Source organism: Ambystoma mexicanum, chromosome 10 (assembly GCF_040938575.1).
Source record: "Ambystoma mexicanum isolate Mex_15411 chromosome 10, UKY_AmexF1_1, whole genome shotgun sequence".
Lineage (NCBI taxonomy): Eukaryota > Metazoa > Chordata > Amphibia > Caudata > Ambystomatidae > Ambystoma > Ambystoma mexicanum.
In genome coordinates this window covers 455,663,627-455,690,802 of record NC_090932.1, presented here as the reverse complement: position 1 = coordinate 455,690,802, position 27,176 = coordinate 455,663,627, and the positions used below count along the sequence as shown (strand labels likewise).

The 27,176-nt window shown below is 48.7% G+C and overlaps 1 protein-coding gene across 5 annotated transcripts in view; it reads left to right on the top strand.

The window, feature by feature from the left end:
* The window catches only part of STAG1 (STAG1 cohesin complex component), a 2,120,576-nt gene that overhangs the window by 1,350,332 nt on the left and 743,068 nt on the right, over nucleotides 1-27,176 (top strand). For all 5 annotated transcript variants that reach the window (XM_069618021.1, XM_069618024.1, XM_069618022.1 and 2 more), the window contains 2 exons: nucleotides 3,747-3,839; nucleotides 3,929-4,018. In XM_069618021.1, the coding sequence (XP_069474122.1) occupies nucleotides 3,747-3,839; nucleotides 3,929-4,018 (183 nt within the window). The remainder of the gene's footprint in view (nucleotides 1-3,746; nucleotides 3,840-3,928; nucleotides 4,019-27,176) is intronic.

Here is a 27,176-nt window from a genome sequence, read left to right as displayed (position 1 = left end):
CTGATGGATCTCTTCTGATGGAGAAGAAACAAGTTACTTACCTGTAAATGTTGTTCTCCAGCATGGGTCTGGCATGGATTCACATGCAAACCCTCCCACCTACCCCTCTGCGGCTCTTCACTTGGTCATACTGCCACCTGGCATGCTACCAAATCTGAGGATGGCTGCCGGAGGCGGGGCTTAGGGAGAGGGCAGTCATTGGCTGGGGGCAGTATGACCCAGAGATCAGTGATTGGTTACTACTAAGAAAGACAGATCAGAAACAAAACTGATACTGATTTTTTCTTTACCGAGGATTCCCAGCCTGACGACGGGGAATATTCATGAGCATGGGAATCCATGCCAGACCCATGCTGGAGAACAACAGTTAAAGGTAAGTAACTTGTTCCTTATTTGATGGTCCTAGTTTGCTCCCATCTTTAGATTTAGGTTCCGATAGGTGTTCTACCAACCCATTGAAGTTCAATAAACACCCTTGACCTGTGATCACTTGTCTGTCTTCACCTGTTTGATACCATACCTCCCTTATACCCTTCTCTACTCCCCTGATGAGTCACCAGCATCACACAGCTGGTCAACCTTTTACAGAACTTGTACAGTCTTCTGCCTTCCTCCGCCTCTTGGGCTTCCTGCATTTTTCTGGTGCCAGAGACTAGACTCCGGATGAGGTCCCTGCAGTGGCTTGTCTGGAGTCAGTTGTCGTGGTATTAAGGTGAGTTGTCGGAAACCCTCCAGGAGTCTTGGTTGGTTGCCGACTACCTTTCCTCGTGAACAGGGCCTACATTTTGGCAGGTTAACCGATTTGGTCGGAGGTCCAGGTGGTCACGGATGCCTCTTTGAGACGCTTGGGGCCCCCTGCAGGGACCTTCATGTGAGCTGCCATTGGTCCTACGAGGAGAGCATGTTCCATATCAACCTGCTTAAACTGCAAGCCATCAGACTGGTGCGGACTGCTTTCACGCCTCTTCTCTGGGGGGAAACTTGTTCTGGTGTTAACAGACAACACTGTAACAATGCACTACCTCAAAAAGCAGGGAGGTGTGGTTAGCTGCTCCTGTGTAAGGAAGCCATGCAGCTATGGTACTAAGTGGGGGTGGAGAACAGGTGGACAGATTCTCTGAGCAGGTAGGGCATTATTTCCCAGAAGTGGAAGATTTGCCAGGAGGTCATTTCAGAGATCTTATCCCAGTGCGGGAACCCTGTCAGTGGACTTGTTTGTGACAGGGGTACAACGCAAAATTCCCACTGTTCTGCTCAAAGGAATTTCTGCCAAGGGGGAGGGGGGCGTTGGGGGACCAGTTGCTGGTGGAGTGGCTGTTTGACAGTTGCTATGCGTTTCTGCTCATACTTGTGGGTTCTCAGAAGGTTGAGGTTTTGGGCCCCCATTAACCTGATTGCCCCGGATTGGTTGTGGAGGACTTGGTACCTGAACCTTCTGGAATTGGCCATCTGACCACCTCTTGCTTCCTTGTAGGCCGGACCTCTTGTCTTAGTCGACGGGCAGGGTGCTTCACCTAAACATGGGACTTCTCAACTGTCAAGCTTGGCTCTTGAGATTTTAAAGTATGCGGACTGGGACCCGGATGAGGTGGCCTTGGCGGTGTTGGTGCCTGCACGCAGGCCTGCTACTAAATCCCTGTATGCCTTCAGATGGAGAACGTTTGTGCTGTCTAAGGAGAAAGGAGCAGACCCTGTGGCATGTCCAACCTTCACAGTGAACGATTTTTTGATGACCTTGGCCACATCAAGCCTTCAGGTGGGGCACAGTTAAAAGGGTACTTGGCTGCTCTGTCCCTGGTCAAGTGGATGCCGGAGCAGAGCGCCTTTTCCATACCTGTGGTGGCCCCGGTATTGATGGGTCTGCTACATTTTTGCATTGTTCTCGATTGGGACCTAAATCTGGTTTGGACATTTTTGATGGCTCCATTTGATCCTTTGAATTCTACCTCCATAAGACGCCTTACTTTGAAGACCACCTTTTTTGGTCGAGATGTCTGCTAGATGTCAGTGAGCTTTAAGCTATTATTTGTAGGCTGCCGTTTCTGAAGTTAATTTTTTTAGGAAAAGGTGTCCTTGAAAGTCTGCCTCAAACAATTGCCAAAAGCTCCCTCAGTTTCACATTGCTCAGTGTGGACCTTTCTCTGTTTGTTCCGCTGCCTTATCCTTCTGAGGAGGAGGAGAAGCTCCATAGGCTTGATCTAAAGAGGTCACTGAGCTGCTACCTAGCTAGGACTAAAGTCTTCCGGAGGAACCTTCAGCTCTTTGTAGCTTTCTTGCAATCCAGGCTGGTACGAGGGGTGACAAAACAGACCATCTCCCGCTGAATTGTTTCATGCACAGCGGAATACAACCAGAGACCGGGTGAAGTACAGCCAGGTCTGAGGGATCACTCCACCAGGAGTGTAGAGGCTTCTTCAGAAAGAAGTTTCGGTGAGGGACATTTGCCGTGTGGCAACATGGGCTTTGTTGCATACCTTTGCCAGGCACTACAGCTCACCCATGTCTCGAGGCGCAGATGCCCATTTTGGTAGGCCAGTACTACAAAGCTGCTTATCAAGATGAAGAATCTGTGGAAAATGCAATCCATTAAAGGAGAAATACCTTCCGGTGATGTTCTTTCTATGGATTCTTCTCCCACAGATTCCTCATCGCCTTTTTCTCTATGGAAACTTGCAATGAGTTTATTGGCATGTTTGTTGTCGCCTTCATAAATTGTGCACAAGATGGGAGGAGATGGTGCTGTATCTTTTTTTTTTAAAAAAAAAGCTAAAACTTGTATTGGTTTTATCCCTCACAAAGATGTCTGTCCTCTTAAATTCATGCACTTGTCTTTTTCTCTCGGAGTCCGAGCCTTGGTGGTGAATCTCAGTAAGGTGGCATACATAGTGCATTTCTTAAGTACGGCGATTAACATTATGTCCGGAGTCGGGGCTTAGCACGTTTCAGACATGAGGTGGTCAAGGAACTACATCAAGCCGCACTATGCCCCCTATCGAAATGTTAGTCAGCTGCCGCTGGATGGGATATCTATGAACATGAGAAAACTGTGGGAGAAGATTGCATAGAAATAACATTACCGGTAAGTTATTTCTCCTTTGGCCACCATTGTAACACAAACCACAACCCAAAGCCAAAATGAATACGATAAAATAACCCATTCCAGAAGAAAAATGCAGCAACAAGGAAAGGCGCCACTCTACTGCTGTCTCTTCTCACATTGCTCAAGCATTTGACAGATTAGTTTTCTTTCTTCAGTAATTATATAATAAAATGTGCTCCCAAAGAAGGTTCTAAGTAAATCAAGTTAACTATGGGTTCTCTGACCATATGATTTGGTCTGGTGCACATATGGCACATGGCCCTTCAGTGACTACTAACCTTGTAGTGTAAAGTTGGAGGTACTCTAGTGTGTGTTTTTATTTGGTCACAATGTAAACAAATGTTGGGTTCTTACAAAAGCTTCCTCTGAGAATCGTCTCTACCAACAATTATGAATTCAAGGGAGTTAAGGGTGATTATCCTTTAATCAGACTTCAGAATAGTCAGTCATCTTAGTTTAATATATTTACTTTGTTTTATTTGCTGTTAAGCTCTCCTATGTTAATCCCTCTTGCCACATATTTGGAAATTGACATCTCTAAGATAATGCAATGACATGACTAGTTCTGCATATTGGCTGTTCAACTACTGCTGCACTGCACTTCAATATAGCTTTCAAGTAAGTTACTTATAAAATTTATCAACAGGTGCTCACTGCCAAGGAAAGAAAAACTCAGATCGAAGATAAGAATAAATTAACTGAACAGTACATAATTGCTCTTCCAATGTTGTTGTCAAAGGTAGAGTATCTGTATCTGTTCTTATTTTACTGAACTAACAAGCAAAGAGGTAATCCTAATATATTTCTTATTTTGATTTCCTTCTGCAGTATTCTGTTGACTCTGAGAAGGTAGCAAACCTTTTACAAATCCCCCAGTTTTTTGATCTGGAATTATACAGTACGGGAAGAATGGAGAAGGTAAGGGTATTCTACACACTTATGCTAGTTCTCTGAGAAACCTTTTGCTTGAGGTCATTTGTGATACGTTCAAATTGTTTGAAGTAAATGAAGTGATAGCAGCTGGAACTGGTCACTTGCATCTCTGTATGCTCATCTTCGCTAGTTCTGAAAATCATGGTTAACTTCACGCATTTGAGCCTTTTCTGAGTTAATTTGCTGCCTGCAATCAGCAGAAACGCCTCATACAAGATTGTGTGTGCTGGCCTTTTCTGCTATTGATCCAAGACTTTGGATTTGTGCAGGGAATTGGAGAAGGGACTGGGGTGTTTTTTTTCCCGGGAGAGAGCATCTTACAAAAGCTTGTATCTGAACGTCACTGTGCACATCTGGGACTGCCGGCTGTTTTTGCTGTTGGCCAATGTGTAGTGACTGGAGCCATGATAAAAGCTGATAGTGCCGACATTGCACACCCACAGTGCATTTGAGAGATTGGACTGCTATCGCTATTGCTTCTCTCATGTTAATCTGTCAACGCTTTAAAACACATCTGGATCTTCTACTGCTTTGTTGTCCTGTTGTCTGAGTCTGCTGGTTTCTTGCACTACAAACTAAGTTGAAACAGTTGTCACAAATGGTTACATTATTTAATAAGGGTACATGCATGTTGGTTTTGGTGTGCTGGTTCATTGGGGGTGCCTTGACTTCAGCTGCAAAGTAAAGTGAAGTTCTTACTTCTCTAAAAAAAAATATTGTGCTTTGGTATGGCCTTCAATTTACGTAGCACAGGTGGTGGCTCAAATCAAGAACTAACCCATTCAATAATAACTACAACAACTGTAATAAACATTAAATAAGGGAGAGCATGGGAAGAAAGAGGAATGTGTGGCCCTACACTCCCTCCAGAAATGATTTTACTTGGTAAGACTGTTCGAATTGAATTGTTAAATAAGCCTGTGGTGAACCTAGCTTACCAGCAGTTGATGGCGAAACATTGGAGCACCCGCTTCATCGATCACTTAATCGTTCTGAAATTTTGGACCTAAAAACCTTACTGGGCACTCTAGCACTTTTTTTCAAACTGGCAGTTCTGGAGTTAAATTAACCTACTAACAAGATGGTAATTTCACTTCACCTTGACCAGAGTAATGATGTTACTGCCCTAATTGTCATGATCTCTGCTTCCAAAAGATCAGGACTTGCCCGACTCCCTTGAAAGCAGACCCATAACCCCGGTTCCGAGTGCCAGCCAGTCCCATTGGGACCTTTTGGACCCTGTCCTGGCGCCAGTGGCACCAGGCTCATAAAGATGCCCAGTCCCAGCGCTGGAAGCGCCGGGCTCATAATGCTTGGGTGGACTTACTTGCAGCAGACCATGCTGCTTACTTACCTGCCAGTTGAACCCCTGATCCTCTTCTGTTTGGGACTACTTTTCCTGTTGGGTGGGGCAGGAGCCACTCCCTAGGTTCAGAACACTGGAACTCTTCTGGAAAGCAGGAACTCTTTTCTTACCTAGGCGTGGCTGTGGAAGGAGACACCTAAGCACTACAGGAGGCTATGTAAACCACACCCGATGGATGAATCTTGCTTTGCGTTATTCTGCATTCTCTGCAGCAGAACGCTCATCGTGTCTTCTGCTTCTGATCCTGGGCCTAAGGGAACAAAGGCTTACCATCCTGTAATCCAGTCTTCAGCAGCACCTACAAAGAAAGAACAGGTTAGCACTACGGTCTTCAGTGGCAGCGCATCTCTTACCTGGTCCATCGGCTGTCACCAACGCCTCGCGCTGCATTCCGGCATCTGAAAGACAAAGGCTTACCTACTCTTCGCATGCTCCGGAGGTCTTCGCACTGCATTCCGGCATCTGAAAGACAAAAGAAGGTGCGTTTAAAGACATTGGGCAACTTTATTACTCACGTGCCATTACTCCTTCCCACGCCGAATCCAGTGGGTATTCCAGCACCCTTCAGCTTCTCTAAAGCTCCGAACTTGTACCTGCAAGATAAAAGGGACAGTGCGCATCATGAAGCAGGCTACAAGCGCTTACTTACGTGCTTCCAGGCGCTTCTATTCCTCACGCGGGTTCGATCCTCAACTCTCATCAGCCCGCCATCCGCCATCGCCGGAACCCTGCAAAACAAGCAATATCATTACAAAAGACTTTTAAGACATTTGAAGTGCCCAGAACTTACCGTTCGTGCAGTTAACGACGGACAGCAGTCCTCTGAGGTCAAGAGGCCTGCACCCTTATCCAGTGAAGAAACTGGTTACGGCACCCTGCCCCGAGGCAGATGGAGAGCTCGGCGTTCACTTACCAAAGACATCTTACTCTTCGAGTCAGTCATACAGTGCACAGAGGTCCAGCCCAAAGAGCCAACCGTGTGTTACACATCACCTTTGAAGATACAGCATTCACCCAGTCAAGACCGGCGCCTCTGCGGGAATCAGGTGAGCGTTACACTAATTGAGACTTTTTATTTGATTCCAATAGTGTGGATCTATACCAAGAAGTGTTCCCCCAACTTTCCAATCTGGTGGAGAACTTCGACATGGACTCATTCACTCTTGGCCAGAATTTAGGGGATTCTGGCGCTGCAGGCAAAAAGCCTAAGCCTTTAGATACAGCAATTTCAGTGTTGGGGGTTTATGTCCATACTTTTCTGCAAAGTAATGACTACAATGGCAGAGTGGCGGCGAGTGGCAGTCCTGCAGTACCTTCTACTAGCAGAGTCTGCCTTCCCTATCTTCTGTTTTCGAGGCGGAGCACCTTTTCAGTTCGACTACAACAACCCCTACAGTCCGCGGAGTGGCGGCGAGTGGCAGTCCTGCAGTCATGGCGGTCGAGGCTGCGAGGACTGCCACCTCTGTAAACTCCCCTACAAGTGAAGAAAGGCGCTGGATGCGCAGCTCGCGCCCACATTTGGACCCAGATGAACCTTCGGCTACAAAACTAAATCAAGTTCACTCTTTAACTGCAGCTTGTATTCCAACAGGAAAAAGGTAAACCAACAAATAAACTGTTAAGTTCTAAATCAATCCGGAAGAAACCTAATGACTTTCTGATGTCCTTACTCTCAAGCTGTTTACCGATCAAAGAACCAACCGAAGAGCCAACAAGTTCAAGCTCCCCCGCCATCGGCCACGGATGACCTGCAGAATGAAGATCTATCCTCCGCAGGCTCCGCAGATCCTGTGAACACTGTCCCAACGGCCCGCTCACCTGTTAATCCCGGAGGGGATAGCAGGTCCGCGTCGCCAATTGTAGAGGGTCGGGGTCTGTGTCCGGGAGAGACGGCGCTCTGAGAAACCGAGGCGCGGTCTAACCTTCATCCAGGAGCCAGCACTGGCGGTGGGGAGCCAAGTCTGCTACATGAGGACGAAGCAGTGGGGGTGGAGATGGAAGAGGCCGTACCCTGCAGCCGCGTCTTAGTTAAAGCAATCATACACTGCGATGCGGAGACAAATGAAGAAAATCCCGCCCACAAGAGGCGTACCTCTCTGGAAACCGCACCGAGAGACTCTCTTGAGCAACCATCTTCAGATGGAGTTTTTGATGACTACGATCAAGGAGGTCTGGTGACTCCACCAGCAGCGCTAGACGAGCCGAGCACTACTATAACTCCGGCCCAGTCTAATTCAAGAAAACGCCCTAGACACTCGCCTGCAGCCCGAAACGCAGGGAAAAACAGACGACCTGAATGGAAAAAAAAGAATGTAAAAAGAGAGGGCTGCATTTGCTCAATGGCATAGTCGCCCAGAAAAACAGCAATGGAATAACATCCTATTCGGACAGATCAGGAAAGGCTATCTATAAACCTACCTCACAGAATCTGCTTACAAGGTTCTTCAACTTTAGAAACTTTCAACATCCACCACAAACAGCAGAGCTCACTGACACACATCTTGGAAGCTTTGATGTTGAAACACCGGAAGTTGGACATCCGGTTAGTCCCTCCACAAACGCCGACGGTTTTCACCCAACAAAATACACCAAGACCACAGAGAGGCTGTACCTCTCAAACCTCTAATGCAAACCGAGGCTCCGTCTAAACTGAAAACACAGCTATCGAGGGCTGACGAGCCGGCGTCCCAAATAGACTTTTGTGAACCATCAAAGGCATCGACACGGGCAAATTCTAGTGCAACTGATGTCCAGGAATTAGGCGAAAACCAAAAAAATCCTAACGGAAATACTTCAGATCTCCTACCTTTTAATTATTGAACCGCAAGTTTTCTTTCCACCCAGTGCACGAAAAAAACCTTCTTGAAGAGGAACCATCAAAGGCACCGGCACGGTCAAATCCCAGTGAAACCGACGTCCAGGAACTAGGCGAACAGCAAATATATTGAATCGGAAACACTTCAGATCTTCTACCCTTAGTGTTTGAAGCACAAGAGACTGATCCATCTAGTGCACCAAATAATCCTTGTGAAGAGGATAACCACCTTATTCCTCAAACCCCCCCACGGGATACGACGACTCTGGCAGAACACGACAAGACTGGTGTCTCATCTGCGGCTGGACTGGTCCAATCAACTACACCAAACTACGCCGTTTCTCCTGAAAGAGAAAACTTTAGAGACGCAAGAAACGGCTTTAGAAATCCGAACACCATCCCACTCTTAATTCCCTCGCGTGGGCCACAAAGATTTTCTCTAGATCAGCCGCCTACAAGATATTACCAAAAACCCTCAACGGCACCAACCATTCCGCCTTCACCAAGAAGTCCAAGTGGTCAAGGCCAATCTCCTTCAAAAGCCCCACCAGTGAAAAAAACCTGATATCTTTTCGATCATGTCTGCAATTTCAAAAGGTCTCACACTGTTTACAAAACTGTATGAATCCCTAACCGATAGCTTTAAAAGACCATACCTCAATTCAGACAATCATGTATACTAAACTGACTTACTTGGAGGGCTACGTGATGGCCCACAAAGAACGCCTGAAACTGGCTAAAGGACAAAAACACTACTTCACCTCAACCTAGTATCAAACCAGAGACACTAACTTACCGACCACTGGCCCGAGGCAAAACAAAACCACAAAACAGGTGGGGGGAACAAACGTCTCCCATCATAGACCTGACTGCGCAAACCACTTCTAGAAACATCCAAACCCAAACTGATGCAACGCAAACGAAAATGGTTACAACAAATCATGACCGAGGATGGAAAAAGGAAGTGGTGCTGGTTGTGGATGACACCATCCACCTGGACTCGGGAAACGCCACTTTGGTCCAAAGCGCTGATCAACCCGTCCTGATTTTCAAGAAAAACAAAGCAGAAAAGGATAAATGTAAAATGTGTGAAAAACAAGATCCAAAGTCTACGAAACTACTGGCAACTTCGACACACCCAAAAACAAACTTGAGCAAAGAAAGGCCCGTCACCTCAAGGAGGGGCGAGTCTTTCTTCAAGCCAGAACGTCTCAATCAAACAAAGTGCAGTTTCACAATCCCCCCAAAACGACTGAAGAGTTCATGGCCCAGGAGTGCTTGATGAATATCAGCCAACACTTAGATGAGGGTCCCCAACAAGACCTCACCAAGGAAGTACCCGCGATTCCAGAGAGAAAAGTAACTTTTGCGGGCCTCCCACAAAGCACACCTGATAGCATAGAGGATGTCAACTTAAATCAAAATTCACCTTTCCTTACTCTAGAAGAACGTCGTAACAAAATAAACCAAAACTTATAGATGACACAAATGAAATCTAGTCATCTCCCGTTTACCAATCGGAGTGGAAACCGAAGATCCTCAACGCCTCCCTTTCGAACGGTGAAAGACTCCAGATTAAGACTCTCCTCAGATAGAAAACAAAAACGATCCCATCCTACCCTAAAAGAAGATCAGATACAAGAGAAAGACACTCCCAAGGCAAAAACGGATACCGATTCTCGGAAACCAGTAAACCAAGAACATCACTATCGATCCAAAACAGAAAAATACCGTACTACCTCCAATTCCACACAAGAACGGCGGTGGGTTCTCAAATTAGAACAAATTCATGAGAACTACGACAACGTGATTCTAAATCGAAGCTCTGTGCTAATCCTGTTCAACCACGTACCAAAGCTGAGGAAAATAAAAACTGAAGACCTAAAGATCGTTGACCCAAGCCACAAGAAAGGGAAGGCTCAAACCTATCATCAGCATCAGTAAACGATCTAAGAAAAGAAGCAAAATAACTCCTGAGACTTGGGTACGATCTCACTGACTCAAACAACAACAATGAACGTCTACGCAGTAAAATCCATACTTCAAGGGGAAACGAAAGGTCACAAATTCAGCTATCACCAAGCAAAGCAAGCTCCCAAAAGAAACACCTTAGGGACACGGAGAGCTTCTCCCCAAAAGTGAACCAGTGCAAGAAAAACTCTTTCAGTGCCCGACCTAACCACCTTTGATCGTGAAAGTTCATACTTGAAGGAACAAGCCAAATTCAACTTGAAGCACGATAAAAAAGGGCAAAAAATCGATACCAACAACCGATCGACCACCATAAGCAGCCCAACCCCACACGATCGGTCCAATCAGCGGCACTGGAGCAAGTCTCAAACGGGTCCAAACCCTCTGCTTTGGGCCTATGGGCCTGGCTTCCTAAAGCTCTTACATCAAAGTCCAAATACCAATCCAAGCATCCGGACTCCAGCCTCAAACCAACCGACGCCGTTAGACACAACATACGCCTTTGTTCTCGGAACACTAGGGGCTTCCAGCACCTGACCTCCCATGGAGAAATCCATCATGGCGATTACGACATACTCTGCCTACAAGAAACTTGGCTCACGAAACTACCAACTTTAGACGGCTACGAACTTTCCTTGGCGCCGGCCCTTAAGAGTACTAAAGGCTGTCCCGCCTCTGGCCTCTTGACAGCAATCCACATGGGACACGGTTTAAAATTGGACAAAATCTGAAGTGCAAATCAACACCTCCTAGCAGTTCTGCTAAAATGGTTCCATCAAAGTGACTGTGATTAAAAAAAAAAAAAAAAAAACAATGCACGCCCGTAGCCATTCTAAATACATACTGGAATCCTGCAAAAATAGAAGCGTCAACCTTTCTCAGAGAAATGGAAACCGCTATCGATGAGATCCTAACAGTTCATTCAATGCCACACATATTAATCTGTGGAGACTTGAACGCTGCACGTGCACCACAAAAACCTAAAAAATCCTTGACCCCGGCTGACCTCAGAGGTACTCAGTGGCACGACTTGATGAAATCCAGAAAGCACCAAAGTCTGGACTTGGTTTTTCCTGACCAGTCCCATCCACCAGCATGGTCCAACGGTGTGTCTCAGTCATCAATCTACCACATATTCAACTCACATTCAACATATTCAACTCGCGATCGTTTTTAGACTTCATCTCGTCCTTCTCTAATCCTCTAATTACATTGTGGCAAAGTATAAACGACACTGTGGTAACGCTGACTTACCAGCCCGAATTAAACACACAAGGAAACAGACTACGCCTCTCAGCGAAAGACATTAAAGATCTGTCTAATAAATACAAAAGGACCAAATCCAGCGAATTTCCATGTGACCGATTATGGCCCCTTGTTAACAACATACAAGAAGCCCTGTCTAAAAACGAGATCGTCCACTAAATCTGTGAAGCACTCGTATGACCTACTGCTAGTTGAAAAACAACGAGAATACCGAAAAACCACTAGACTAGCAGCTAAATTAGACACTGACCAAGCAAAAATCGTCAAATCAAAAGCAAAATCTATCTACCGTGCCTGGCTAAGATCACACCAAAGGAAACTATATCAACAGTATTCCGAAGCCATACTGAGATCCATCTGCACTAAAAATTCAAGATAATTCTGGTCATTGTTAAATTCCAAGTCATCTACTAGGAGTGAAGATATCCAAAATGTGATTGGCGAAGCAACCTGGGAAAAGTACATAAAGGAAACTTCGACCCAAAGTCCCATCCTGAAGCCTGGTCTACTTTCATCCGCCAAGTCTTCTCAAGATGTTCAGACTCTAAATCAATTCCTGCTTCTTGGACAATAGCTTCTAGCACTAGAACCTCAACTCCAACACTCCGTGTGTTCTCATTCTGCTCGATATCTCTTCTGCCTTTGACACTGTCAACCATGCCATCCTGCTCAACCGTCTCCGTGATAACCTGGGTATCACTGGTCAGGCTCTGGCGAGGCTGACCTCTTTCCTTTCCAATCGACCCTCCCAGGTCCAACTGGGGTCCTTCCTCTGACATCTTTTTCTCTACCTGTGGTGTCCCCCAGGGATCTAATTTCTCTCCCTGGCTGTTCAACCAGTATCTGGCACTCCTTGCCCACCGCATTGCCGCTCTCTGCCCCAACTTTCAGTGCTATGCGGACGATACCCAGCTCATTTTCAGGCTGCACTCGGCCTCCTCCTCTCCTTCCCTCATCTCTGTCTGTCTGCTATCCAGGAATGGTGTGCCGCCAATGACCTCTGCCTTAATGCCAGTAAGACTGAGATTCTACTCATCGGCACACCCACTCCCTCCTTCCCTGCAGCTCTCTGGCCAGCCTCTCTTGGCCCTCTTCCTGCTCCTACCTGCAAGGCAAAAAACCTCGGGGTCATCTTCGACTCCACACTCTCCTTCTCTCCTCGTATATCTGACGTCTCTAAAAAAAAAAAAAAAAATCACACTACCAGCTGCACCTCCTCAGAGGTATTCTTCCCTTCCTCTCCTTCCCCCAGAAGCTCACGGTCTCCAGAGCCCTGGTTCTCTCGAAGCTGGACTACTGTAACAGCCTCTTATCTTAATCTGCCTGCCTCCACTCTCCGCCCTCTGCAACTCATCCAGAACAGGACTGCGAGACTTGTCCTTGGCCTCAAGCCCAGGGACCGTATCTCTCCAGGACTGAAATCACTACACTGGCTCCCAGTGGCTGCGAGGATTAAGTTCAAAACTCTGCATTGTCCACAAGGCCTTCTGGGGCCTGGGGCCTAAATACCTTCAACTCTCTCTTCCTAAATATCTTCCTTCCCGAGCCCTTCGCTCATCCGTCTCCAACTCCCTCAGGGTCAGCCGCTTCTCGAAGCAACGAGCTGGGGGTAGATCTCTCTCCGCGGCAGGGGCCTCCCTCTGGAACAGCCTTCCTGCCTCCCTGAAACTTGGAGAACCATCTCCGGTTCCGGAAGCAGCTCAAAACCTTCCTCTTTGCTTCTGCTTTCTCTCTCCCTCTCCCCTGCTAAATTCTTCACTGATACTGCACTGAATCTGCAACTTGGCCACTCTCACCGACCTCGGTCCTTGGCCCAGCCACTCTCCACTTGCACTGCCTCCCTGGCAACCCCTGCACTGCGGGCTGTCTCTCTATCCCTACAGCCCCCCCCCCCTTCCCAGCACTTGTCTGCACTTACCTTGCACTTGCCACCACCCTGTACTGCACTCCCCCTTCCCCTTTTTCCCCTTCCCCCTACCCCTGCACTATCTAAATGATACCTGGCCTAGTAGGATCGTTGTCTGTCTTCCCCTTGTTCCCCCCCTGCCTCGTCGCGCCTTGAAACACTTGTGTATAGCCGCGTTACAAATGCCAGATCATATATCGTAGCATTCCAATATACAAGAAAGGTGACATCAACGATCCCTCAAATTATCGGCCAATCACGCTGCTTGATCCTATAGGAAAGTTATTTGGCTCCCTTCTACTGAAAAGATTTCAAATATGGGCTTGCGACGCTCCGTGTAATGATCCATTCCAATCTGGATTTAAGAAGAACCTGGGAACCCCAGCCAACATCCTCATAATAAGCATCTTAAAAACTAAAGTGCTAGGAGGCCCCAGGCTACACTTGGCCTTCATTGACTTCTCCCAAGCGTTTGATAGTCGACGGGACCCTCCTATGGAGTAAACTGGAAAGCTGGTCTTGCCCCCAAGATTTATTGAACCCCATTAAATCTCTCCACACCAACACGTCTGTGAGAGTCAGATTAAACTGCCAAGGATCTCTATCAGCAACTATTACGATCCAAAGTGGAGTCAAGCAGGGGTGCCCGCTGGCCCCCTCTTTTTTTGGCCTATCTTGGTGACTTTCAAGCAACAGAAACCTCTGTTAGATCATTTCCACCGCAGTTGGGCCAACATAAAATCAGCAGGTTACTCTACGCCTATGATATCATATTAATTGATCAGACGCCTATAGGATTACAGCGCCAACTTGACAACCTTTTTGTACATGCAACAACTAGGAAGTAAACAAAGGGAAAACAAATGGTCATCTTAGAAAAATCAACAAAGAAAACTGAAAAACTAAAATGGTTCTTCCAATCGGCCGAGATCGAAAAAGTAAAAAGCTTTAAATATCTGGGAATCATACTGGACAACACTAAAAAAGAAACAGCCATGCAAGAACATCTAAGAACAAAAATCAGGAAATTGGCGATGCAAGGAAAAGCAATTGGTCAAAAGCTCGGTCGCTTCTCAACGATACCAGCAATTGATTTCTACAAAATGAAAGTATTTCCGGCCATAACCTATGGTACAGAGGCAATGATACTGCTTTCGAGAGACAACTGGCTGAAACTTGAAGCTTACTATTGGAGAACAGTTCTCTGCCTTCCGGCCTCTACCCCCATAGCATCAATACGCAGAGAACTGAGTCTCCTGTCCCTACAAGGGACCTTGAATCGCAATTCTTTGAGACTATACAGGAAAATTCTGCTCCCTGAAAGCCCCTGCCCTACAGAATCATTAAAGCAGAACTAGCAGTTGAATCGAACAAATCCGTACAATCTTGGAGGTTTTATATCTCCACGCTTCTGAAGTATATCGAGAGTGACGAAAACGACCTGATGCAAAATCCGGCAAAAATCATGAAAAAAAAATCAAGGAGCTAGATTGGATCACGACTGTGGCAAAAGCCATGGAGAACAAGTTAACGCTGCATTTGCCACCAAACAAAGAAATTAAACGAACTTCAGGGATACATCAAACAATTCCCGAACAGACAAGCCAGAAACTGTCTTCTAAGATCGAGACTAAATCTGCTACCAACTAATGAAATTAAAGCCATCGGAGGACTTTCGAATACAGCACACTGCAGACTATGCCGGAACACAAACGAAATAGAGACAGTTTGCCACCTGCTCTTAGGTTGCCCAGAAACAAAATCAACTAGGACAGCTTACATGCAGCAGTTCTCGTCCGATCCTTCGCTAGACAGTGAATCTTGTTGGTGGTCAAGAATGATCGGTGGGGACAAACCAACCTGGCTAGTGGCCACTTCCAAACTCGTCCAACAAATTATGTCCAAGCTGGACTCCTTGGCTTATCTGGAAGTGACCACAGAAAGTGATGGTACCTTCCAGTCTCTACTATTACACGAGGTCCCAGGTTAGTCGAAATTCCGTGTGATCCACTCTACTTAGTTACCAGTTCGAAAAGGCCAAAAAAGGGCTGAAAAAACCAGCAAATCTTAATTTTAAACTTACATGAAGACTATCCAAAAGACTATTCGAGCAACAGACTTTGAAAAGTTCTTTGTAAAAATCAATTCTTTTTGATTCATACAAATAAATTTAAAAAATGACTACAAGTTGGATGGCGATTCTTTGAATGGCCTTTATTTTGGTTCTATGGAGGACCTGTTCTCTACTCGGGCCCCTTCATTTAGACCTTAAAGGACTGGTAAGACTATCCTACAAAACCTGAGTTAGAAGTTATCAAACAGGGCACTTCACCATTAGAAATTAAAAACCTCTTGTCACAATTGTCATTGAAACAAAGTTAATACTAACTGATTCACAAAGCACATTTTTCCTCAGAATATCCTCTGACAAAGGACCTTAAATTGCATTCTGAGTCAAAAGCAGGCATTAAGTGGTGATAACGATAACTTTAACATAATGGCTACTCTTGCCACAAAAACACAGTTGGCCCTAGAAAAAAGATGCATGGTGTAACGTAGGTTAAAAAGAACTAAGACATTTCTAACAAAAAACTGATAAAACAGTGACACTCTTATTTAAAAAAAAAAAATGTTTTTTTAAAGAATCTTGAAAATGACTGAAGTGAACGTGGATATATCTTTTCAACAGCTGTACTAAAGGAACTAAATGTTTGTTAAACGTTAGGTCACTCCACAGAACACAAAATCGAACACAAAAACGGATCCATCACCAGACGTATAGAATTTAGTCAAAATTGTAAACCATTCTGGTACAGAGTATGACTTAAGCTAAAGATAGTCCAATCAAAAGTCAGTTCAGTATTTGTAGTAGTTAGTCTTTGTTCCCTGCACCAACCTACAATTTCAAGAACTTGGCATTACTGATATTTTTTTGACTAGTTCACCAGTCCATTAAAACGTTCTAAGGTTTTCATATTCATTTCATCAAATGCCTGAGGTTTATGTGAAGCCTGTTCAAAGGACATCTATGTAGTAGCATTTTATGACAATTTCTTTAGCGGAAAAGATCAGTTTCAGGTTGTCTATATCGTACGGTTTTTTAAAATTAATTTGATCAGAAAGATCAAATAAATCAAAGTGTGCGATATAGGCAACGAGAAACTGATGGACACATACTGTGAAACCTGATGAGTTATGTAACTAAAAACAGCGTTAAAGATTGGTACTGACATTCTGGGACCTTGCAAGCAAAGTCAAATACCTGTTCCTAACGACTTGACCCTAGAATTAGGATGCTCTCATGAAACACCTGAGGATTTAAACTTGTGGTCTGCAAAGACTGTTCTTTTGACATCCTAATGAATCATGAGACGTATTTTGCAAGTAACTTTGTTCAAATGATCCCATATTTTAAGGTTTTACACCTAGAAGAACCCCAGCCCTAAAGGCTATAGGGTTAGGTCCTAGGGTGGGTGGGAGAGAGTCTTAATCAGATTAAAGAAGAGTGGGATATAATTAAACTACAAAATGGACCAACATATGACTATGCTTTAGCTGGTATTATCTCTGCCATGTAAATGTCATCTGTACCCTGTGGTTATCAATCTGTGATGCTGCCAAAAGAACTAACTCGTAACTTGAAGCTTTTATTGAGCTACTTTGCCTTATGGCATTCTCAGAATCTGAGTTTGATTAGACTGATAGGAGGGACTTTTTAACTATATAAATAGTGTCTGAACTGATTCTTGTAGAGAACACCACAAGTGGCCACTCTACTATTTCTCTGTTTCAAAGTATAGTAGTAAAAATGAAGTTATAAAATATAGAGGCAAGACAGACCAAAGATCAAAAGGAGAACCAGACATAGATCTAAACATATTCTTATTTGCAATTCCTGCCATGTGCTACACCTGGGAGAAACAGACCATTTTAATTGGAAAGATTTAGTAAAAAAAGCTCTGGCTTTTTGCAGAAAAATTATCATTGGCTCAATTAAATATCAGATTACTAACTGACTGATATAGCAAATAAGAGAATACTACAATCACATTTGAGGTCGCCAAGACCCATATTGCCATATTAACCCTGTATATTTTCAAGTAAAACATACGGCTCTTATGGAATTAAATAAATTGGATAAAATATTATCGGAAAATGTGTGTAACCCGAAACGGTCAAGCTATTTTAAAAGTAGTTCATTGCAGGGACTATTGGTAATTTTGGTCACTAGTAAGTTACACGGTCAGTCTCAGGTCACTTGCAAATTAAGCCTCTTGTTCAACAAACATGATTACAATGTTTAGGCATAGACCAGCTCCAACATGATAAAGAGGACTATTTACTTGTAATAAAGATAAATGGTTAAAACTGTGTTTGGTATAAATATTTACGCAATTGCTAGTTGAGGCTGATTGCCCAAGACCCCTGGGACCGGATATTTTTTCCACATTAGTTTTAAAAGGTAACAGCCTATGTCTATAATCTTAGTGACCTTATTTCATGTGGTTATTGAAACTGGAAAAATCCCGACTACCTAGCTTGAGTGTGCATATCACTTTTTTTTAAAAAGGGTGATTGGCCTAAACCAGAGAACTATCTGATTGCTCTTGGATATTTCCAATAGCCCAGCTTTGCTGCTTCAGATTTTTTTTTCTTCCAGCGGGCGGCGCTGCGCATTGACGCCTGTTGAGTCGATGTCCCTCGGAGACCTCCGTCTTGACGTCTCCTCAGGTATATGTAGCGCGCGCAGTGCCCGTTGGCCTCAGTTCTGTTTTTCCGTGCTTACAGCTTTGGTTGCGGTACGCCTCGTTCCTCACAGGATTATCTTCGAAAACGTCTTTGAAATCTCGTCATATATCGAGTTCTAACGGGAAATTGTCCACTCCTCGATCCAGCTTCAAAAAATGCTGTGACTACGGAGCAAAGATTTCCATGACGGACCCTCACAGGGTTTGCCTGTGGTGCCTGGGGTCGACACATCTGTCTTCGGAGTGCGAGGACGGCCTGTCTGACGTCCAAAGCCCTGAGCTGACCGCTAAGTACAGAGTTTCTAGCTCTGACCCTTTTTACCCCTCCAAGCACCCAACACCAGAAAGCCTGGTAGTTCAGGCAGCCACTTTCACAAGTAGGCAAAATGCCTACCCTACAATACTTAAGGATAGAGACGACAAAGGGTTTTTTGGCCGGCAGTATGGCTTTGAAGTTGGCCAATGCTACGTGCACGCTAGCGAGCGTCACACACCCTTTGGGAATGCATTTCTATGGTGGCTGACCATATCCCCGAGACTGTTTCCTTCCCATTGTCAAGAATGGGAAAGGCTGCAATGTACGAATCCCTACAGACTGGTTTCGACACTGTTGGCAGGATCAGCAGAGCTATGGCGGCTAGTACAGTGATGTGCAGATTTGCCTGGGTGCGGATGTCTGGATTTTCCCCAGACGTACAATCCAGGCTTCTCAACATGCCCTTTGACGACACGCATTTATTTCGGAACAAAGCTTTTTTTTTTAAAAACTTTATTTTAAGTATTTTCCGTATACAACAGAAAGAAAGAACAAACCATGCACCAACAGGGTGCTCATTGAACAATATCCCTCATACCCCTCCCTTCTCCAGCATGGGGTCTGGCATGGATTCACATGCTCATGAATATTCCCCGTCGTCAGGCTGGGAATCCTCGGTAAAGAAAAAACCAGTATCAGTTTCGTTTCTGATCTGTCTTTCGTAGTAATAACCAATCACTGGTCTCTGCGTCATACTGACCACAGCCAATGACTGCCCTCTACCTAAGCACCGCCTCTGGCAGCCATCTTCAGATTTTTACCGCACGTTCATGTGTTGGGATCCTCGTGCTATTGCTCTCGAGCGTTAGTGCTATTTTTTCGCGCTTTTTCACAAAAACTTCGATTCTTCGGTCAAAAGAGCCTCAAGCTCCACCGATCCTACATCCGATCAACGGGGACCCGTGTCGGATTCATCTGTGCCCCTCAAGGGTGAAGATTTCGTCGAGCTACGCTTCGGAGGACTCCAGAAGCTTCTCAGGCCCGGTCTCGGAGATGGCCCAGGAGAAGGGAAGCTCGACGCCCGGAAAGCTGTTCAGGGCCTGCCCTGGATGCCAGCTGCAGAACGTCTTCAAGGAGGACGAACACTCTTTCTGCCTTTACTGCCTTCATGGGGACAAGACTCACGTGGAGAAGGACTGTGCGTTTTGCGGCAACATGTCGGAACGGACCATGAAGGACCGCCATCAACGTCTCGCCAGCTGGCTGGAGGGTAAGAGCCCGTCTGGCGAGAAGAAGAAGAAATCTGAGCGGTCTTCTAAGACCTTTGAGGGCGCCCCGGCGACGGGGGCCCAACATAAGGCCAAGCACCGCGAGTCCGCTGGCACCGGGAGCGCCGAACGGTCGGGCTCTACGGGCGCCAGGCAGGGCGCACCCTCCCCGGCACCATCAACCACGAGCCAACGCTCTGGGTCGGGTAAGAGGAAGGCCGAGCACCCGGCGAAGCTCCTGGAGAGACCCCGGTCGAGCTCTAAGGCAGAGGAGGAGCGTGGCAGTGCCCCCTCCCTCAAGGATAAGGCGGTGAGCGCACCTAAGGTGGTGAAGGCCTTGATCCATTCGACCAAGCCCTCTATCGAAACGGTCGCGGCGGCCCTGGCCCAGCCTGTGGAGGCTGCACCAGTGGTGGCGGCCTCGGGGCCCAGAATCTCCCTGCCTCCTCGGAGGGAGTCTTCTTTCGTGCCCATCGATAGGACCCCCGTGAAACCCTCCGTGGGGAAGAAGGGGGGGCAGGGCGTCGTCGTAGATTCGGCCTCAACCTCAGAAGAGGAACTGATCGAGGTCTTAAGCCACGGCCTAGGCGTGGAACAAGACCAGCCCGTCGGAATGGGCCCCGACGCAGGTGACGACGACGACATCGTCGAGGATACCGACGGGGCCCCTGCTCGCCCGTCGGATTCCCCTCTGCCAGCGCCGCAAGACAACTCAGCGGCCATTTTGTTGGCTATACAGTCCTTATGCTCCGAGATAAGGACGAGACTACCGTTACCGACGGAGGAACCTCTCCCGTCGGGGGATCCAGAACCGGGACCTTCTGGTGTTCCCCCTACCAAGAAAAGAAGGATTCATCCACCGCCTCCTTTTCAACCGTCGCGCCCCGTCCAGCCCTCCTCCCCGTCCACCCGAGGGGATGATACGGGGACTGACACGGCAGCGACGGGTACGGACGACGAGGCATACGACGAGGATTTTCCGTCGTCGCCTCCCACCAGGGCTTCTCCGCCCGACGAGATTGGATCGTTCCACTCAATGATCGCCAGGGCATCCGAGCTTTTCCAACTCTGCCCTGAGGAGAAGAAAAAGGAAGGCTTCCTTTACCAACGGCGCGAGACCAAGAGGAAGACGGTCCTCGCAGTGCCTCTGTTGGACGACAGTTGGGATGAGGGCCTTTCCCTCCTCAAGAACCCTTCCACGACGCCAGCGAAAAGAGACCGGTACGAGAAAAAGTACCGGGTCCCGGACTCGGCCCCCCTATGCCTCCGGGCGCAGCCTACCCCGGACTCCGTCGTCTCCGCGGCAGCCAGGAAGAAAGCGGGGGGGGGGTGCGGCCTCCACGTCGACTTCCCCGCCGGACGGCGAGGGAAAGAAATTGGATGCCATGGGACGCAGAGTCATCTCGTCGGCGGCGACGACGATTAAAGCGGCCAACGCCTTGGCTATCGTGGCCCGCTACGACAGGGAACTCTGGTACAAGATAGCTCCCCTGCTGGATTTTCTGCCGGACGACAAGAGGGCGGAGGCCCTTGAGATCCTGCAGGAAGGTGAGGTGGCCTCGGACCACGCCATCACCGTGGCGACGGACATCGCCGACACTGGGTTCCGCCAGATGGGCAACGGCGTTTGCCTTCGACGTCGCGGATGGCTCAAGGCTACGGACTTTCGGCAGGACGTCCAGACCAGGGTCCTGGACATGCCCTTCGACGGGAACAACCTGTTTGGGAAGACAGTGGACGATTCCCTTCAGGCCATCAAGGCGGATACTGAGACGGCCCGGGCCCTTGGAGTACTGCAGCAACGGCGGACGCCCTTTCGGAGCGGCGGAGGCAAGGGCGCCTCCAAAGGTTCCGGCGGCGGTTTCGCTTCCTACCGTCAAGCGGCCCGCTCGTCGTCGCAAGAGGCCTACAGAGGACGAGGCAAGTCTGGCAGACCCCGCCGTCGTCGCCAAGGAGGCCAAGGCGGCAAGGCCGCGTCCAAGCAGGATTGAACCGGCCGTGGGGTCGGGCCCCCACCGAAGCACCCCGGTGGGAGGCCGGCTGGCGGGCTTCGTCAGCGTGTGGGAGTCCATCTCCACCGACCGTTGGGTGCTGGACGCCCTGGCCCGGGGCCACGCGCTCGAGTTTCAAAGAAGGTGCCCGCGCGTCCCCCCCGTGGCCAGGAAAGAACTTCACGTCCCTCAACTTCTCCTGGAGGTAAAGGCGATGCTCAGAAAGGGCGCCATCGAACTCGTCCCAAAGAGGCTTCGGGGCTCCGGAGTCTACTCGCGTTACTTCCTCGTGAAGAAGAAGACGGGAGGATGGCGCCCCATCCTGGACCTGCGACGCCTGAACAAGTTCATCAAGGCGCAGAAGTTCCGGATGGTCACCCTCCAGCACGTCCTGGGTCAGCTGGAGGAAGGAGACTTCCTATCGTCGTTGGATTTGGAGGATGCCTACTTCCACATTCCCATCCTAAAGGGGCACCGAAAATTCCTCAGATTCGTGGTCCAAGGGCGTCATTACCAGTTCAAAGCCCTTCCCTTCGGACTGCGGTCGGCACCCAGGGTTTTCACCAAGTGCCTCGCACCGGTGGCGGCGCAGCTGCGCCGCGAGGGGATTCACGTCTACCCCTACCTGGACGACTGGCTCATCCGCGCCAAGACGAGGGAGCTCGCCGTGGTCCACACGGCAAGGACCGTCCAACTCCTCACGGACCTGGGATTCTCCGTGAACTACGCCAAATCCCACCTGGTGCCCGCGCAAGTCGCACTGTTTCTGGGAGCGAGGCTCGACACAGTGTCCCTTCTGGCCTCCCCGTCGGAGGAGAGGACCAGGACCATCCTGGGCAAGGTGCAACGGATGTTGGTGGCCGACGCGGCCAAGGTGAGGTCCATCAAGTCCCTCCTCGGGATGATGTCTTCCTGCATCTACCTCATTCCCATGTGCAGGCTCCGGATGCGCCCGTTGCAAGAGTTCCTGGATGCGCGCTGGATCCAGACGACGGGCAGCTTCGAGGAAAGGATCAAGCTCGACGAGAGTTTCCGACGAGCGATACGGTGGTGGGGCACCCGCGCGCATCTGACGGCGGGCATGGACTTCCAGACCCCAGCCCACCAGGTGACTGTGACCACGGATGCCTCCCTAGAAGGGTGGGGAGCGCACACCGAAAATCTGCACGCAAGGGGACTCTGGCTCCCGACGGAGAAGTCCCTGCATATCAACGTCCTGGAGCTCCGTGCAGTGTTTTGGGCCCTCAGGTCCTTCCTTCCGTCCCTCAAGGGCAAGGTGGTGAGGATCTTCACCGACAACACCACCACCATGTTTTACATCAGGAAACAGGGCGGAACCAGGTCCCCAGCGCTGTCCAAGGAGGCGCAGGACCTGTGGCATTGGGCCGTCGCCCAAGGGATTCTTCTGGTGCCGTTTCATCTGGCAGGGATAAAAAACACCATCGCCGACTCACTCAGCAGGGAGCTGCGCTCGTGCCACGAGTGGGAACTACGGCAGGATCTGGTGGATCGCCTCTTCCGACGGTGGGGCACACCCCAGATCGACCTGTTCGCGACGGCGACGAACACCAAGTGCCGGAGGTTCGCCAGCAGGTTTCCCCAAACGAGGAGCATGGGCGATGCTTTCTCGTTCCCCTGGGAGGGCCTGTTCCTCTACGCGTTCCCTCCCTTGCCTCTGCTAATCCGGCTCGTCAACCAGCTCAAGAGGTCACGGTGCAGGATGATCCTCGTCGCACCTGCGTGGCCGAGGCAGATATGGTTCCCGGACCTTCTGGACTTGTCGGCGTCCCCGCCAATCAAGCTGCCGGCGGACGCGGATCTACTCTCCAGGGAAGGAGGCGCCATCCTCCACCACGACCCGAAGTCGCTGAACTTGCAGGCCTGGCTCCTGCAGCGCTAGAGTTTGGAGGATACGACATACCGGCCGATTGCAGAGAGGTTCTTGCAAAGGCCAGGGCGTCCTCGACTCTTAAATGCTACGGACACAAATGGAAGAGGTTTTCTGTCTGGTGCCACGCACAGAAGATTAACCCTCTACGGATTACGGCTCCCCAAGTGCTGCCGTACCTGCTGACGCTGGCCAAAGCTGGTCTGGCACACGCGTCCATCAAGATTCATCTTGCTGCGATCTCCCGATACACCAGAACCACGGGCCGGACGTCCTTGTGGTCTCATCGTCTGGTGAAAGAGTTCATGAAGGGACTGTTCAGATCGTTCCCGCCGGTGAAGGCTCCGGCCCCGGCGTGGGAGCTCAACGTGGTGCTGACCAAACTCATGGGACCTCCGTTCGAGCCTCTGCACTCGGCCCCGTTGAAGTTTCTATCGTGGAAAACAGCTTTTCTCGTGGCCATCACCTCCGCACGACGAGTGGGAGAGATCCAGGCCCTTTCCTGCAAGGCCCCGTACTTGACTTTCCACGACACGAGGGTAGTGCTCAGGACGCACCCCTCCTTCATGCCCAAGGTACCGTGGGACTTTCATCTCAACGAACCCTTGGTGTTACCTGTGTTCTTCCCGTCGCCTTCGTCGCCGGCTGAGAGGACTTTGCACTCGCTGGATGTAGCTAGAGCGCTGAAGTTCTACGTGGACCGCACGAAAGGTTTTCGGAAGACGTCACAACTCTTTGTGAACTTTGGACCTGTCAATCAGGGGAAGGCTCTCTCGAAGGCTTCCATCTCCAGATGGCTCTCCGGCTGTATCATGTACTGTCACCGGTTGGCAAACCGACCGCTGCCTGGCCGTCCGAGAGCCCATTCCACCAGAGCAATCGCAGCTACCACGGCGTTCCTATCTGGTGTGCCCCTGCTGGACATATGCAGGGCTGCTACGTGGAGGTCGACGCACACCTTCACGAAATTCTACTGCGTCGACCGGGATTCCAGGGAGGAGTCCAGGGTCGGCCAAGCAGTGCTGCGCAACCTGTTCGCCTGAGGTGAGCCTGGTGAGGAGGTAAGATGCTTAATGTTGAGTTGATGTGATGCTTAATGTTGAGCCTTTGCCACCTCCCGTGGTTGTGCATGTGTGTACTGCTATGTATTCTTTATTCATGAGCATGTGAATCCATGCCAGACCCCATGCTGGAGAAGGAACAAGTTACTTACCTGTAACTGTTGTTCTCCAGCATGGGTCTGGCATGGATTCACATGCGAACCCTCCCGCCTACCCCTCTGCGGCTCTTCACTTGGTCATACTGCCACTTCACGTGCTTCCAAATCTGAAGATGGCTGCCAGAGGCGGTGCTTAGGTAGAGGGCAGTCATTGGCTGTGGTCAGTATGACGCAGAGACCAGTGATTGGTTATTACTACGAAAGACAGATCAGAAACGAAACTGATACTGGTTTTTTCTTTACCGAGGATTCCCAGCCTGACGACGGGGAATATTCATGAGCATGTGAATCCATGCCAGACCCATGCTGGAGAACAACAGTTACAGGTAAGTAACTTGTTCCTTCCCAGTCATCCCCCCCCCCCTCGTGTCTCGTTTACTGTGCAGATGCCTTGTTGACCCTTTGTTCGATGCTTTCACTCCTGAGTATTCTTCTCTTGAGGACCATTTGTCCCGGTCTGTCCCAATTGAGAGTTCGGGGTTTCTGAGTCTAAGGATTCTGTACTGTTTATCAGGTACGACACGTATGGACCCCATATATCCGGGGGGGGGCGCATGTAGTGGAAGCGTTCTAATGAATTCTGTGTCCATGTCTTGGCAATATATGATGTCTTTTTCCCAGTCTTCGATCTTGGGGAGCGGGCCTTTGCCCCATGTCATTGCAACTCTTCTCTGGGCCAGAACCATGAGGAGTGCTGTCAATCTGTGTGATGCTGGTTGCATGTGTCTGGTAAGTCCCAGGAGGGCGCCTAGGGGGAGCGGGGTTATCTGCTCTCCCACAATTTTGGAAGTTTTCTGAATGACGGCTGACCAGAAACGGTACACGCCTGGGCAGCTCCATGCCAGGTGGAAGAAATCTGCGTTATCGGATGAGCATCTTTCGCATTGGGCCGAAGTTTCTGGGTGGTGGGTCTTTTCTTTGGCTGGTGTATAATACGTTTGGTAAATAAAGTTAAAGTGGATCAATTTATATCTCGTATTTAATGCGATTTTTTGGGTTTGTCGGAGGATGTATGTCCAGTCCTCTGTGGGTATTGGCTCCAGAATGGCTGTTTCCCACTTCCTTTGGGCTCGTGGGCTGGGCCTTCGAGTGTCTTGAGTAAGAGATCTGTACAATGTTGACACCAGTCTTCCCTCTCCCTGAGCTTGGATCGCCCTATGTAGCAGGGTCCCCGTGGGAAGCTGCTGGGGGAACGTGGGGAATACCCCCTGTAGGGTGTGGCGTAATCTAAAATAGTGGAATACATCTAGGGAGGAGTTAGCTCCTCTGTCTCTGGTCATTTGTAGGGTTAGAAAGGTGCCCTCCGGGAACAGATCGCCCAGAGATTTAAGGTTCAATTTGTCAATCCATATGAGAAACACTTTCATTTGTGAGGGGTATTCCGGGGATGAATTTAATGGGAAGCAGGGGGAATACCGTATGGTTATGCCATATTCTTTGGCCATCTTTTTCCAGATAGCATATGTGGATAGAACTGTGTTTAGTGTCTTGTGTGGGACGGGGAGATTACTAATAATGACCACGCTAAGCAGGTCCGGGGACGCCAGAGCTCTTTCCACTTGCACATGTGGATGGATGTAGTGAGCCGAGTACCAATGGCTCAAAAATTGTGCCTGGGCTGCCCAATAGTATTTTTCAACGTCCGGGAGAGCCAGGCCTCCCTTCGCTGTTGGCAACGTTAGGGTATTGTAGGCCACTCGTGCCGGTTTCCCGGCCCAGAGTAGTTCTAAAATCAAACTCTTGACTTTTTGAAAGTAGGATTTGGGTACGAGTAGTGGGTTGTTCGTAAAGAGGTAGAGCAATTTGGGAAGGATAACCATTTTCGTCAGGGAGGTCCTGCCCCAGAGCGTCAGCGGAAGAGACTTCCATCTCTGGACACGTTCTTGTATGGAATGTAACACTGTTTGGTAGTTATCTCTAAATACCTCGTGATGATTGCGGGACATGTAGATGCCCAGGTAGCGCACTTTGGACTTTTCCAATTTGAACCCATGATCATCCCTGAATTCTGTCGTGTGAGGGGTTAAAGGAAACACTACTGATTTAGAGTGATTTGTTTTAAGGCCTGACATTCTCCCGAATGTTATCACTTCCCTTATTACAGGGTTCAGATTATCTTGGGGATCGCTGACGAATAGCATGACATCGTCGGCGTAGAGAGAAACTATCAGTTTATGGGGCCCCAGTTTCAAACCGCGGTGACGATGTTCGGCCCGTAGTCTCGACGCCAAGGGCTCCATCACCAGGGCGAAGATAAGGGCTGAAAGCGGACAGCCCTGTCTTGTTCCGCGTTCCAGTGTGATGCCTGGGGACCTAGTGCTACCAACTGTGATGTATGAGCGTGGCTTGTTGTACAATAGTGACACTAGTTTAAGGAAGAAGTTGCCTAGGCCCATCTGCCTGAGCGTTGCAAACATAAAGGGCCACTCGACCGAATCAAACGCTTTCT